Source organism: Megalops cyprinoides, chromosome 2 (genome assembly GCF_013368585.1).
Source record: "Megalops cyprinoides isolate fMegCyp1 chromosome 2, fMegCyp1.pri, whole genome shotgun sequence".
Classification (NCBI taxonomy): domain Eukaryota; kingdom Metazoa; phylum Chordata; class Actinopteri; order Elopiformes; family Megalopidae; genus Megalops; species Megalops cyprinoides.
In genome coordinates this window covers 816,292-833,047 of record NC_050584.1, presented here as the reverse complement: position 1 = coordinate 833,047, position 16,756 = coordinate 816,292, and the positions used below count along the sequence as shown (strand labels likewise).

The following is a 16,756-nucleotide window of genomic DNA, read 5'->3' as shown; positions in this document are numbered from 1 at the left end:
CATTTATGGACATTCATGAGTGGTTTTCAGGAGCGCTCTTGCTGTTCCAGAGTTGAAGATTCTAGTTGTTAAAATGCTTCGGTCACATTGTGTATATCTGACTGTTTGACTGGAAAGTCATTTGTGGTAACAGTAATTTTCTACAGATAAACAAAGAGTAAGCTGAATGTTTAAATAGGAGAAAATGACACGTGCGTCACACGCAGGCGGTCCTCCTAGTACCCACAATGCACCTGTCATAAGAGTGAAGTCGTTCTCAGCGGTTATAAATTCCCCCTTCTTTTCAGGGCTCTTTGGTAGGACCCAGATCGCCTGGAAACTGGAAACGTTTATCGCCCAGGCCACAGAGTGTTGTGAGCGGATTGATAGAAAAGTCTGGGAATCAAACAGCGAGGGAAATTCAAATTGTCCAATGGTAGTTGAAGACCCCCTGAACTTCCTGTAAAGACCTGATAGGGTGTCTTTGGCCAGTAATGCAATCATGAATATTAAAACCCAAACCGCACAAATTTGACAGCAAAGCTTGAGTCTTGATTTCAGCCTGTTTACGTAGTTGTTTTGTAACGTTACTGAGACATATTTGGGATTTGGAGATGGCCCAACCTGTAGAAGAGGTCGCTGCATCATTAGTAAGGGAATATCTCAGTCGTAAGGTAAAAAGATTTAACATTCCTAGCAAGTTAGTTAGCTTGCTAGCTGTGTGTCCATCAATAATTCCCTTTCCGTTACCATGTCGATGCTACATAGTAACGCTGGCTAGCTAGCGTATCACTTAAGCTAGCTAGCATCAGTTAGCAAGCTAAATGAATATGGTGTCACTGCATGTTGCATTACGTTCGTCTTCACTACAACCTTGACGAAATATGTAGTGTGATAGTAAGACGATTTTTGTAAAATATAGAGAGCATGCATATAACAAGCCGAGAAAATGCATATGAGGCAAAGATAGACAAAAAGGCCACGTTAAGGGTAATCAAAGTACTTTAACGCTTTAGAATTCTACTGTGTACACCCTTGGTAAATTACGAATACTGTTTCCTTCCAGATGGTTTTCAACAGATATGGAGCTAGCTAGCCGTCTTAGATAACATAAACCCAAGCCAACGAGGAAGCAGTTTATTCACACCTGTGCTATATTTCATTTTCACCTTGTAAATTAATGTTTATTCATTTAATTTTCTGCGAAAGAATGAAAGGATGTCTCCTGAGATATAACCAATTAATTATTTCAATAATTCTTTTTAAAATGGATTAACAGATTTATTCTGTTTGGAATAAAAAGGTTAACCATAAGTCCAGCATTGTCTTGTGACTGACTGCCAGAGTTCTATGTTGGAGAGTATGAGGACTGTAAAGATAATGTTCTCACCATAAAAGACACACTTCTACACAGGTTGGACGTGAACCTGACAGAAGATATATGGTTCAGTTAGTGGACATCTACAGACAGGCTAAGGCATTAGTCCTTATACTCTGATTATTCTTCATAACAAATTTTGTCAAACAGTCTCCCCTCATGGTCTTGAGCAACGTGATTTAATTGCAATACAGCAAAACAGTGTAGACATAATTGAAACCAGGTGAACATCTTGTGTCCGGTGATTTGATGATGTAGTTCTTGTGTTGTTCAAAATTCTGCTGTTCAAGGTACAAGGTTTTCACACAATAAGACTACATTGAATGAATCCTAAAAAGCCTACTGAAAAAACTCCTCCTCTGCCAACAAAGTGTTTCAAAAGCAGTGGATAGGATTACTATTAGTGTGACCTGACTTTTGTGTGGTATGTGGATTTACGATATCAGCATGTTGTCACTTACTTGCTTGAATCCCTGATGGTTCAGAGCAATGGAGCTCAGGATTGTACAGTATAATCAGTACAATAAAATATTTAAAAATGAGCAAAACTCATGATGGTAAAAGATTTACATGGAGTGCCCAATGCTTTCCCCCCATTTTCTCTGGAATTACCAGTTGTGTCAATTTGCCCGATAGCTGCAACGCACACCAACGATCTGGGAGGGTGAGACAAACATGTGCCTTCCACCAAAACATGATGCCGGCCACACCGCAGTCCCCATGCCAAGCTTGCACAGACATGAGTCTGAGGAGCATATGTCATACACAGCTTTATTCAGGCAGGCTGCAGCTGCCCAGCCAACCAGTAGGGGGGTCAGTCATTTTCGAAATGAAAATCTTGCGCGTTTCTTAGATCTGACCATGAGCTGTGTTTGTGGCATGTACAGATCAAAAGATGCCGTGCCTTATAATGATCATAATTTAAATTATGATCATTTCTCTGTTAAATTCTCAATTATGCTATATATATGAAAGTCAAATATGTATCAAAAATCCTTCCTTCAAAGGACCTTTGTGTTTATTAAAGTAAACCAAAAAACCAAATCCTTTTTGTTCATTTTTTCACAGACTGACCCTGTAATGATTTCCCTTCACTGCAGCCTCTGGTCTGATCTTTTGTAGGGATTAAAGAAGACTATGGTCTGTATGGATGAAGAACTTCCACGGACTGATTCAAGCATTAATAACAGGACAGAACTGCGCCGAACACTGCATCTAGAAGTTCTTTGTAAGGAAAATAAGGTAATCAGCAGCAAATCCTGGAAAGTAAATTCACAGAAATTAAATTTCTTAGTGAACAGCGTGGATGATCAATCCATAATAAAAAACCAATTACTTAACATTTGTTTTGCTATGAACCTGGGTGTGCCTTAGGTGACTACCTTTTCAATTTCAGGCTCAAGAAGTTCCTTTGAAAACAATGCTGGAGGTCATTGTGAAGCATCATATGGAGGCTATTGGAGATTCAGGCTGTAGCAGTGGTCAAACTATTTTATCTAAGCAGCGCATGCCAGTGTCAGAGTCTAATGTCACCCCAATGTCACATACAAGAGTGACTAACATTTTGGATGAGAAAAGAGAAGCAACAATACCATACAATATTACAACAATACCAAATTACAGTCAACCTTCCATGAAGAGGTATGATACTGTATAATGTGGGACAATAATCTTACAAATGTATATGTGAATGTTTCACCTAACAAATACCAAATAACACCTCTGCAATCAGAATACTGATTTGAATTATCAGCCTTTTCAGGTTAGGCTTTTTCAAACTGTTATGGGTATAGTGTACCTGAATTTCTGTATGATTTTGTTTATTGGATTTTGAATCCAATGGATTCAAAATGGATTTATTGGACTGAATTTGAATCTGCATCCCCTTTTAATAATCTGTTCCTGTTCTGTAGCTCATCGAAGAGTGAAGCTATTTTCCTATCCAATACAGTGTTCTCATCTGAGGCACCACAGACATGTTTCACAAAATCTGCAAAACAAATCATGAACAGCAGGTCCTCTTCAGATGGGGAGAGAGACAGCCACCATCTGCTGTTTAGCCAAGACAGTGAGTCCTGTAGCTACAAGACTGAATTTTCAGTAGGAAAAAAAAGCTTCACAGAAATCAACAAAAATAGAACCAGTCGCCCTCTGCGTGGTATGATGGCAGGCCCAGTAGCCACTTCTCCACAGGTGAGCATCTTTTTTTGTATATCTGGTCGCACCAAATAGTGACACATTGTTTAATTTGTGTTACTGTAGTTCTATGCAATACATACGAATCACATCTATATTTATTTTGTTTTCCAACAGGAAATTAACAAAAAACGGCAGACACGAAGGCTGTGTGAATCTAGTCCTGAGTCAAAGAATGAAGGTGATTTGATGTTACCAACAACTGCTCAGCTGAACAATGTAGAGGTAGCAAGTACAAAACACCCAACCCATGGGGCTCTTGAACAAGAATGGAAACAATTTCATGCTGAACAAAAGAACGCACAGCTTTTAAATCAACTAACGGGACTCACTGGCTTGAATGACACGGATGACCTTGAACAGACAGTACCAGGATTGAGAAACAGTAAAAGAAGTGGCAGAATACAAAAGGACCGACCTCATTTTCAAAAGTAAGTTGAATTTAGCTCCTTTTTTACCATGAGGGAAAAGTAGAGTGCACAATAGAGTTTTGTGTGGAACAACATTAAAGAATGTGTTTTTAATGTTATTCCACAGTGATTACACACGTGTAATTTTATTCTCGACACTGTTTTATTTTAGATGCAATTTCAGACATGCAGAACTCTGGATGGACTCTGGAATATTTACAAAGCAGCTATTTTAAATATGTCCCCTTAGAGCATTTCCAGTATACGGGCCTTGCTTTTAGAACATTGCTCCCGAGTAGCTCAGTGATTAAGCTGAGCTGTATGGCCCATATAGAGAGCCCTAACTGAAAGATACTAAATTCATGCTGTGAAAAAGATTATGTCTGGGGTGAAAGATGGTGCCATCTGGTGAAAAGGTGAATACTGAGAAGTATTTTCACTGTAAGATGTCTGTTTATTATTTTGTTCTGTGTGTTTTATGAATTTCACTCATTATGTGTTCGTTCTTTTACAAGAGTCAACAGAATACATTCTGATGCACCATCACAGGCAAAACTGGTGGGCCTTCACCCTCAGTAGAAATAAAACCCTATTTAATGTGTGATGTATTTAATGTACTGTATTTAAGTGAAACTCTGCTATGTTCCCATTTCAGACTTCTGAATGCGACTATGATGAATGCGCTTCGCCTATTTGTATTTCAACCCAAACCAGATTCGATTTTTTTTTGATAAAGATGGCTAGCTGTGTGGTTATCTACCTAGCTTTTAAATACCATGGAGTCAGATCTGACTAAGCTTTGTCTCTCATATGAACTAAGCAGCCCATGTGAGCTTGCATTGTGATGGCAGCTACTGTACAACTGTCTGTGAAGGTGTTTTTTTTGTTGTTGAACATAAACTGACATCACAGTTGTATGCTTCAGCCACTAAAATTACCATTCGTCTAGGTTCTGGAAAAGGTCAGATAAGTCATGCATCACAGTGACTTTCATGTGCAACTACAACATTTTTGGTAACTAGACAGTCAAAGTCCAGTGAAATTAAAACACAATTAATCAGTTTCACACAATAACCCTGCATAATTAGTTCATCAATTAAATGTTGAACATTTACTTACACAGCATAATAATCTCTGCTGTTTTATTCACTCATTTGTTCAATTCATTAATGAATGTTCAAATCAACCAGTGTGATAAATTGATTTGACTACCTTAACCTGCTCTTTGGTCATGTGTGCACTCTCACATACATAAATACCTGCAAATAATAACCACTATCATATGGTGTTCTGCAACAACAAATTGCCATGTGTACTGTTGGAACTATGTTTCCTGAGTTTAGTGAATTGGTGGTAAAATCTCAGCTTCTCTCTGAAAGGCCTAGTACTCCATGTGGGTTCATGGTTCTGTCACTGGTCCAAAACTCGCACCACCATTTGCCCACAATCTGACTGGATGGTGGAAGCCAGAGTCAGTTTTGTCTGATAATGGGCATACATCTGTCCCTTAAGCATGGATATGGTCATTGCACTTGGTAACACCAAAGTTATAACATCCTGTTCAGTCTAATCAAGGAAATTGGGGAAAGGTAACTGGCATTACTGAATCTATTCAGGAAGGTGGAGATATAAATACGTGAGCAGGTAACTATAGGCACTGTAAATTACAGGGTAAAAATGAAACTATTTAAGGGCTAATTGCCTTATGCTGGCTCATCATCCAGGTTCATTAGCTGAAGTCTGTTCTGCTTGACTCAACTTTTACTTTGTATGGAGTTCTTTCCAATTAGATTGCCACAGAGTGTCTTACATAGCAGTGTTTACAGCAGTGAATAACAGAAAAAGAAAAACCAAAAGTCAGACTGAATTGGAAAAACAAGAATTATTGAGATAAATACTGAGGTAAACTCACAGACATATGTAGAAATAGGCATGTTACATGTATGTGACTGATTAATTGTATAACAGTCCGTCTGTCATGGAGTGATGAGGTGGGATGTGGAAAGTCCAATCCCCCATAATAAGATGATGGTTGAAGGAGATAGGGACTTTTTTGTCATGTATTTGTGCTAATGTGCTCAAAGAGTGTTTTTTGTTGAAATGTTCTGATTTTTATCAGAGGTTATGTGTGACACAGTGACCAAATAACTTAAAGGCAACATAAGACAGCTCACTTCCTGAGGTCTTCTGAACTAACAGCTCAGTTTTGTCTGAATTTCGTTGCCCAAAATTGTTAGTCATCCAGTCCTGTATAAATTCAAAACGTGCTTTTAGCTGAGAGGTATGCAGCGCTTCACTTAGTTTCATTGATAAATACAATTGTGTCCTGTTACCAAATGGTAACATATAAGAAGAACAGTACTGGCCATACCACAGAGACTAGTGGAATGTCATATTCAATCTTAGAATTTTCAAATGATCCCACATCTGGCTGAAAATCCTACATCCTATATCTGGCACTGGTCAGATGTAGGATGTAGTTTTTAAAATTCGGTGGTTGATCATACTCAAACATCGTGCATGCCATCGTGCACCCATCTCTTGATTCGTCTGATGCCCTCACAGCCAGTATTCATTGCATCCAGCAATAACATTTGGGCTTGAGGCGGATGGTCCTAGACCTTCCACCTCAAGACAGAGATGAATCCTCAATGGGCTGGAGGAATGGGGAATATGGTGGGAGAAATTCCGTTTGTCCTATACGGCAGGGAGCAAACCAGACCCTGACAGCAGAGCAGTGAGAGCTGACATTGTGACAAGTCAGTCTTCACTAGCTCTCTTATTCTCAGGTATGGGATTTAGTACAGAACCTCCAAGAAAGCTAAGAGATGGGCAGTTTTGTTAGGCCAATGGTGGGAATGTGGGCGATGACCCCATTCTCCGATATATGTAATGTAACAGCAGACGTTGTTATGTTGCTCCCATGTTGGTCAGGTACATCCAGTGTTTTAGTAAAACATATGTAAAAGACCAAAATCTGGAAGAGATCAACTTTTAGGATAATGCTGAATATATGTGCAATATGCTTTATTCCAGTATCCTGTAATCACACCACTGGTGCAAAGCATATTGCACAATGTCCCACATTGCCCTAAAAGTTGGTCTTTTCCAAAAGATACTGAAAGGTACGACTTAGTGTATGCTGATATGGCCTTATGTCCTTATGGACATACAGTTGCTTCAGATGGACATTGTTCCTTCTCAGCACTCTGTATAGGCCTGCACGATATGAGGAAAATCTGCAGTGTGCGATAACATTGTTCAGTATTGCGATGATGATATGACTTGCGATAAATAAACAAATATTGAAGTGTGCATATTAGCTATACAGTTCCTGTGTCTTTCTGCTGCAATAGGTACACTGCTAACATAGACCCCAAACATTGAATAGCCTATGTCCACTGAATGAAGAAATGAAATTAATTATTTTGATGCTTGCTTTTATTGAACAAATTGCACATGAATACCCAACCAATTAGAGAGAACATTAATTTAAATAAGACATTATAACTGTAAGAAAGTAAAGTTTAATTTCCCCTGCTCCCTTTAAAATATATTCTTCTAAACTCAACAAAAACATCTCTTGAAATAAAAAATATCTTGGGGAAAACAACTTAAATAATTAAATAAATATAAATTAAACATGGCAATTTAAAATAACTGTAATGTCTCCCATTAGAATCATCAAGGCCCTCGACTCCGCCCAACAAGGTGCAGTTAGTGTGAGGGGGAAAATTGAAATAGAGTAGGGCCACTAAATCAAGAGAAAATTAGATAAAATCAGGAAAAAATATCTACCCCTTTGGGCAAGTTACTACCTTAGTTATTGGTTGGCTTGTTGCGCGGGGGTCGGAGCGTGGCGCGGGGCAGTGAACCGCTAAATCATGGTAATTTGTTGCTTTATTACCACAGGAAGAAAAAATCATTACCGTCACAGCCCTAACTTCTGCTATCTGGAATTAACAACTTAGAAAGTGATTGCAAACTTACAAATATTTTACATTTGAACATTTTTACATTTAACATTTTAATATTCTATATTTTAATACATATAATTCTGTAGGCTATACAATAATGGTGTCTGAAGCAGCATGAACAGGTAGGCTATATGTAGCCGCATTAAAACAGTTTTAATTATTTTTCAACTCAAATGACAAATAAGAAGATGGTAAGGGAGCGTTAGGTTAATGGTTTTTAAACATGCAACATAATTGAACATTCATGATGTCGGTAGGCTATCTACTACAATCACTGCTTGTATAAAGTGCTGCAAAAAAATCGAAATGTACTCATTCTTTATTTTATGGTCTTTTTATTTTATGTGGCAAATGCAGATGTGCTGAACGGCAAATTTCGTTTTAACCCCTTCGCGCGTAAGGTCACACCGGTGTGATTAGCCGTTTAGCACATATGCTAAAACTGGTGCAGTTAGAACACTAAATTGGTGAAATTCTAGTTAATTTTAGCTTTGAGAAAACAGCGATTTAACTCTAAAAATATAGGAAATGCTAACTGAAATCTATAAGAAACTTAATAACACAAATGAAAACATAACAAACCATATAAGGTAACAGGTGCGCTACATACCATAACAAATAAGTTACATGCGAAAGGGTTAAAACGAAATTTGCCGTTCATCACATCTGCATTTGTCACGCCTTTCAGTAATTCAGCCAGGTAAATATCCGAGCTGGAATTATGGAAGGAAGTTGCGGTCAAACTTGATAATATGATTAATTTGCGTTAACACATTAACACGTAAAAGTTTCCAGATTAATTGCGAGCGAGCGTTAACAGCCTTAAAATAAATAAATAATTGTGGTGATGTGGTAATGAGCTCAACCCCGCGGTAGGCGTCAACGCGTGATGCGGTTGTCGTCAGAGCCCTAGCAGAAGTGCTGTTCTTTTTCACCACAAGGTCTTCATCAACCACATTTTCCTCACTCTTCTCTCCTTACTCAGCCATCGTGCTAGCTAATCTCGAAGTCGCCACCAAATTGACACCAATCAATCAGAGGGTAGATGACGGCTAGCTGGGGCTTCATCTGACTGGCCAAATGGTGTAATGCATGGCCCATGTATCCAGGGCTCCATCTGATAGGTCAAATGTTCGCATGCTGAGTGTGGGTGGGGGATGTAATAACAACAATTCATGGGCTCCTGAGTGGCTCAGTCGGTAAAAGCACTCATTCCGAGTGTAGACTGAACGCTACAGCCCGGGTTCAATCCCGACCGTGTCACTAGCTGACAGTGACCGGGAGTTCACAGGCGGAACACCTTGGCTTCGTTCCGCCGGGAATAGGGGTGGGTACGTCGGCAGGGGCTACAGTCCCATTAGCAACAGCGACCCCTGCTGGTTGATCAGGTGCCTGTGGTCCACGTGCCAAAGCTGCATATGAAATATCTTCCTCCGACTCATCTCTGTGCTAGCTTAGCTTGTGGACCTCAGTGCGAAAAGAAGCAGCGGCTGACATCACATGTCTCGGAGGAGGGCACGTGCTTGTCCATGCTCTCCTGGATTGACAGTGGGGGTTGTGCAATGGGCATTGGGCATTCAAAAAATTCGGGGATTTGGCCATTCCAAATTGGGCAGAAAATGGAAAAATGAAGGAAAAAAAGAATAACAGCAATTCGTTTTCACAAAAAGAGACTTGGATATTTCGCTTTTAATGGCCAAATACTATAGAACAAACTGGATTTTTGGATTTAAATCTTTGGAGTTGAGTGATTTTTTTTTAATGTTAGCTGGCTACATACAGTGCAATTGTGGGTAACAGCTAGCCTAAACATGATTAAAGGCAATGACAAAATATATCTGGATTGAAACAACAAAAACATTGTTACGTTTTAAATTGCTAAATGTATTGTGATGTAGTATTACTAAATGATGTGATGTAACCAACTGGCTAATAGGCTATACGCAATCAACGTAGCCAGCTAATTTATTTATAGCAATCTAGGGGGACCAACTTAAACACATCCATCTTAAAAGAGGACAAATGAACAAAAATCTGAAATCTGAAGTAAAAACAATAAAATCCCAGTTCGAACTTGGACAAGTCCTCTCATTACAGAAATAGTGGTCAGCGTCTGATAATTCTGCGGAGTGGAGTTTGAAATTGCGGAAATGCAAAAACACAAAGCTAAAAATAGCCTAATTAAATATAAAAATAATAATTATAAATTTTTGGCTAGCCGGGGGTGGGGGGGCTTGGGGTGGGCAATCGTTTTTGTGAGGCAGCCCTTACTTGGAGGCGCCCCTGGTGAATGCATGGCGTGTGTAAATTAAATTTTTCTTATTCATCGCGTTTCAGGCAGTCTTTTGTGATGTGTTTATCGCGCATGTTCATATTGCAATGACGTATTTACCTCAATGATGAAAATACGATTTATTGGTCAACACTAGTAACTATACACACCTGTGAGGTAAAGAAGAAAACATTTGTGACAGGTTGATTTCAGCAATGTACAAATGCATTCATTTAGTCCACATGGGAGGCAGGCGTTTTCAAATCTGGCGCTCGTCCAAAGTTGGCCCAGGTAGTTGTGTACTTAATCAATAACTGCAGCATTATTTTTTACTGTGCTCTAATGCAGGGGTTCTCAACCTTTTGTAACTTAAGGCCCACTTCTGATTGCTAAAAAATTTCCGAGGACCACCTTCCCAAATAAATGAGAAAAAAAAACATAACATGACAAAAAAAGGAGAAAAAATAAACTGGGCAGTAAATATGTGTTATGCCACTGTCAGCTGAAATGACCAAAGTAAATATTCTGCATACCCTCAGTGAGACACTTGGGCTTGCTTCTGGGAAATAATGAGATCAAGTCCTGGTGGGATGGGTGAGAGGCTGACATGCAGGGTAGCATTCAAAGTTGTTTTCAATTTGTCCTTTACCTTTGATTTTGTGACAGTCACAATGGAAAACCCTGACTCACATAAACAGGTGGTGGTGAAAAGCAACAGAAATTTGATTGCCCGTTTTGACAGAGAGGGATATTGACTGGCAGCCAGTATGCAGAATGAAGCAAGGTCAACTTGTGTGAGCTGAAGCTTCAGGCTGCTGTCTGCTGATAGTTCCATCAGTTCATTTTCCAACACAGTGGACAGAGCCGTGTCTTCTGAAGCAGGATCCACAGAGAAAGGGTCCAAAATCCAAAGGTTTCCATGTCGTGGGTCCTCTGGGAAGTAGTCTGCAAACTTTCGTGACAACTGAGTCAGATGCTGGGTTATAGCACTGGATATGTTGACATGAGGAGAGGCTTCCAAAGTTTCACTTAGGAGTGAAAACATGTCACATCATCCCTCCTTGACTCTTCTGTTCCAAAGAATAACTTTTTTCTCTGAAGCCCTCTGCCTTGCATTGATATATTGTGCTGATTTAACTGGTCAAAGATATCTGATAAGTAGGCCAGTTTTGCACAAAAGTTACTATCAGTGTAATGCTCAGCAAGAGGGGAGTGCTGCTCTTCCAGAAATGTGTGCACTTCTTTTCTCAGTTCAAAAAGGTGATTAAGCACACGTCCTCTTGAAAGCCACCTTACTTCACTGTGGTACAAGAGCTGCAAATGATCTGCATCAAGTCTTTCACACAGAGCAGCAAAACACCTTGAGTTGAGTGCATTTTTCTTCATATAGTTAAGTTTTCACAGCCACGTTCATGACTCCATGTAGTTCTGGTGACATCTGCTTTGTTGCTAGACTTTCCCTATGTAAGAAACAGTGCATCCACTTGGCATCTGGCGCCCTCTCTTGGATCTGTTTGACAACACCACGATGTATTCCTGTCATTGATGCAGCGCAGTCTGTGCAAACACCTGTACAGTATTTCCACTCAAGACCTTTTTCGGTGAAGTAATCATCAAGGCAGCGCATTACACTATCTGTCATTGTTCTCGTGGGAAGCTCTTTGCAAAACAGTAGATCCTTGTGAAGATTACTGTCCTTGTGGCATTGCTAACGTCAGTCGACTCGTCCAGCAGTATGGCAAAGTATGGGCTTGCCTTTATTCTTTCCACAAGATGGCATTCGATGTCATCACTCATGTCAACAATTCCACTGCTCATGGTGTCATTGGAGAGTGGTATTGACCGAACTTTGGGTGCAGCTGCCTCCCCCGGTAACTCTTGGCACATATCCACAGCGCTAGTCAAAACAAGCTCCTCTGCGATCGTAAAGGGTTCTTGCTACGAGCTACACGAGCAGCAACCATATAGCTAGCTTTCAAAGTGGCTTTTGACTGAGTTGTTAATGTTGTGATGACTTTCTGTTGTGCCTGAAGCCTATCTTTTTTCCTTAGGAAATATTCTTTTGGTTTCCCAACATATCCTGGGTGCCTTGTGTTTAAGTGTCTCTGGAGCTTCGATGGTGTCAAGGCTCAGACATGGACTCAGACGCAGACCATGAGAGCTTCAGGTTCCAGGCGGCTTTATTAACAATATCGCATATGACAGAACAGGCAGTGTCGAAAACCAGGCAGTCAGTCCGAAAGCAAACCGGGATCGAAAACGGGAACAGGCAGGGTCGAAACCAGACAGGCAGGCAAATCAGGCAATCAGGGCAAGGTGGCAGGCAGGAACGAAGTCAAGGGACAGGCAGGGTCGATACGGGAAAACTAAAAGGCAAAAAACATGGCAGAGACAAGCAGGGTAGATATAGGGCTGGGCTGACGAGGTGATGGGAAGCAGGTGGGCGGGCTGGCAGGTGGAGGTGATGAGGTAATCAGGTGGGCGGGGACAGGGCGGAGAGCAGGGCAGGGCTGGAACACAAGGAAAAACAACAAACAAAAGCATATGGGCCGCAATGACAGATGGGGAGAACACCAAAACAACAACTAGGGGGCCGGAGTACTGACAGATGGTTTAGCGCCTCATTTGACAGGATTTCACCACATTCAACACACTGTGCTTTCCCACAACACTTTTTCGTTTCAAAAACCAATCCATTTTGTGTCACTGCATCCGAGGGAACGATAGCTAGCTAGCTAACAGTGGCAAAACACATTTGTCTCTACCTGATGATGTGTCGTGATGATATTCAAACGTAACTGGTCATTGAAATTATGCATTTTAATTTTAATTTCCATTACATTACATTATTGGCATTTAGCAGACTCTTTTATCCAGAGAGGCTTACATAGGATACAGTTTTTTTTTCCGCATGTTGTCCATTTATACAGTTTTCTGAGGCAGTTCTGGGTTAAGTACCTTGCCCAAGGGCACAGCAGCAGTGCCCCAGCAGGGATTCGAACCAGCAACCTTTCTATTACAAACCCTGCTCCTTACCCTCTATGCTACACTGCCACCATAAGTCACTCTGGATAAGAGTGTCTGCCAATGCCAACAGACATAAATATATAATAGATATAAGTAAATATGTACCGGGCTTCCAAAATACTAGAATGAAACAAATATTCAGTTTTTCAACAACACTGTGCAGCTCCCTGTAACCTCATATCAATCAATCAAATTTTATTTGTTATAGTGCATTACAATCCAGATCACAATCCTGTCACAAAACACGACATATAGTGCATTCCCCGGAAGGAATCAAAAATTCCAGTCGAATTGGGGAAAAATGGAAGATTAGACCCTGACCCTGGAAAAAGGCAGTCACGAGACTCCTAGAAAATAAAGGAAAAGATAACACTAGGTATTGGTGTATCTCAACACTTTATCAGAATAGTTCCATACCATGGTGGACAGGGGATGAAAATATTGGCCTCAGGTTATGAGTGGGGACCCTCCTACTCAGAGTGGATGGTGCAGCAATGGTCCAGGCATCATATTCATTGTGAATGGTCAGCATTGCTGCTAACAGTATCATAGAGGCATTTGTTCTCAGATGGGAGGAGAGAAAGAGGGGGAAAGAAAGAGAGAGGGAGAGAATGTAGAATGGGATGACCAGGGAGTTATGAGGAAGTGCATTGTTAGGTTGCCTCAGCGGACATAAACTACAGCACCATGCAAATGGGTGCTGAGCAGAAAGGTTAGGAACCAGGGTCATGAAGTTGATTCGAAACTGTCCTGCTCCATTTAGAGCAGCAACCAAATAGGTACAGTCCACCTGGAAATGAGACAACAGCAAGTTTATAGCAGCTAAAGTTTTCTATAGCCACAGGCTACCACACTCCTCAGTGCCCAAATGACTATAAGACTTACTGTAAAGGGACATTTTCAGTCTAGAAGATTGAACAATGACCAAATGAAGATGAAAGTGATAGCATTCAAAGAAAACACTGTAATCCATTTTGGTTAACCACACTCAGTTGAATGTTGTGAGGAAATGTGTTGCTGTTGGGCGGTTAGCCCTCACTGTTTTGAGAATATAGGTAGTGTTTCATGAAATGCATTTAACAGAAAGAGGAGGGCTGTACAGCATAATCTGGGTTGATTGTGCCCTTGCCTCTCATAACTTGTGCAGGTGAGATAGGTGGCTTACATTAGATAGTGCTTACATTTCTTCAGCTTTACAGCTCTGTATTTACAGCCTATACAATTGCTAGCAGTATGTGTCTGAAACAATTACTCTACACTACCTCTTTTGCAAACGTGAATCATATACCATCATACCATACCATAATCATTAGCTCCCGACTAGCTAACACTTGGCTAGATGCTTTATTTTACATTTGAACTATGCCATATCCAGGCATGTAGACATTTAGTTCTGACAAATAGATTTCTGACCCACCTGTCTGATCAAAATCTTAATGTTGAACCGTGGTGAGGAGTGAAGTTGTCTGCATTATAATAAATTCATTACCTTCTTTAAGGGTTACAGTAGGTAACTATTTTGCTTAGGATTTTAGGTATTGTTAAATGAGCTAGATCTGATAAGAAGAGAGTGGTGAATTACATTTGGCTGTGTTGTGCATGTCTAAATTTCTGCAATGAGAAAGCTGTCCAATGGAGTTCTAATGAATCAAAATTTCAACATTTTTTATAACAATAAATATCATTAAAGGATGCTGTATCTGCAGGTTTAGCAAACAATGAGTGGCTCTTTTAAGTTTTTAACAATAACTAATTAATGAAACAACAGAATGTTGTTGTTTTCTTATCCATTTCCATTCTTGAAAGGAAGTTGAGCATATTATCTTTATCGAGTTTAAGCTGTCAGCAATGTATAACAAATCTGGTCAGGGATAAGTAGGGTAAATAGGTGGGTAAACTCTGGATGGCAGCAGTTAAAGCAGCAGTGCTGTTCTATGTAATTCACCCATTCCCCCTGCAATAAGTGAGCGTGATTTCTCATGTCAGATATTACAATTTTAAAACAACAACTGCTAATAATCTTTAAACAATTCCCTTGTGTGATGGAAATTTTCCGTTGTGTTGGTTAGCAATTAGGAATATCAAACTGCACACTATTCATTTTCATTGTGCACATTTCTTTCATATTAAAAAAGTATGGCATGTGGTACCATAACTCGGGAGACTTTTGACAAACAACACCACAATATCATAATTGCATGATGATGTTGTTTGTTATCACTATATGTACCATCAACAAATTACTTTGTCCACAAGAACACTTGTCCCTCAGTTGAACAGCAGGTGCTGTGGGAAGCCCTCCATCCCCCCCCACATTGATTTAAAAGCATTGGCCTTTTTATGGGATATGTTGGAAACTCTCCCATGCTTCTGTATGAACGGAGTGGAGGGAGCAAGTTTTTAATCAAGCATAGATAATTGGAATGCAGAAATCGCTGTTGGTATGCAATAACTGTGGGGGAAGTGTGCTGACCTGGAAGTGTTCCTATAAATGCAGTCTGTTGGGTGGGTTATTAATGCAAAGATTAAAATACATGACTCCAGACCAATGTATTTCCCCTGTGGTGGGTGGTGTCAAATCTCACTTGAACTATACATTTTTTACCGCTCTCTGTTCCTCTGCCCTCTTTGGCATGATACTCCATCCCACATGAATGAAAGTGTCTGTTAAATGTATATATCTAATATATAGGTGAACTGCCTTTCGAAAATACAGTACAGTTCTACTTTACATTATGAACCCTATGATATAGACAGAATGAATGCATTACAGAGTGAATTACAATGAGCTATCAAAAAGTTTGAATCAAAATTGATAGATTGATGTAGATTGGATTAAAAGAAAGGCCTGTCACTGTGGAGCACTTGCAGGAGTGGAAAGCATTGCTCATTGAAGAAGATGAATGTCAGTTGTCATGCAGTTGTAATCTCATGGAGACTTGATTCACAATAATACCCTAAATTATTGATATATCTGTACAGACAAACAAATAATAATAAAAATAAAAACCACTGGGACTCGAACCCAGACAGAATCTGTGGGGAATCTGAATCTGTGAATCTGGGGACTCTTAACCCTTAGGACAGACAAACAAACAATAAAAAGAAAGACCACTGGGATTCTAACCCCTAACTACTGGGGAATAAACCTAGTCTCACAACAGTTTAGAAGTTTGGATGGATATGGTTATCAACGTAGAACACAAAAAAAACAGTTCACTCACTTGATGTACGGACTGTGTCACAGACAGACCTGACCGGATGGAATGGTGGATAATACTAAGAAGAGGATAACTGATAGGAATGTTGCCTACCTCTTTTTAGGGGTGCCTGAACCAATCCAGGGGTCCGGATGTCTGATCCTCCAGTCGTATATCCCAGACGAGCCCCAGATGTGAGGCTCTATTTTGTGGAATGGACAGAAGCATGAATCAGATGAGACCGGTCTAGCAGAGACAAAGTTTATTTCCCAGGAGCCAGTTATGCACTCAAACAGTGCCCAAACTAAGACTGTCTA

The 16,756-nt window shown here is 40.1% G+C and overlaps 1 protein-coding gene across 1 annotated transcript in view; it reads left to right on the top strand.

Annotated features, from left to right (window-relative positions):
• Nucleotides 1-509: 509 nt before the first annotated feature.
• mindy4 (MINDY lysine 48 deubiquitinase 4) overlaps nt 510-16,756 on the top strand; it is a 36,755-nt gene continuing 20,508 nt past the window's right edge. The window contains exons 1-5 of the mRNA XM_036521833.1: nt 510-653; nt 2,480-2,599; nt 2,754-2,998; nt 3,271-3,550; nt 3,671-3,984. Of these exons, the coding sequence (XP_036377726.1) occupies nt 594-653; nt 2,480-2,599; nt 2,754-2,998; nt 3,271-3,550; nt 3,671-3,984 (1,019 nt within the window). The 5' untranslated portion in view covers nt 510-593. The remainder of the gene's footprint in view (nt 654-2,479; nt 2,600-2,753; nt 2,999-3,270; nt 3,551-3,670; nt 3,985-16,756) is intronic.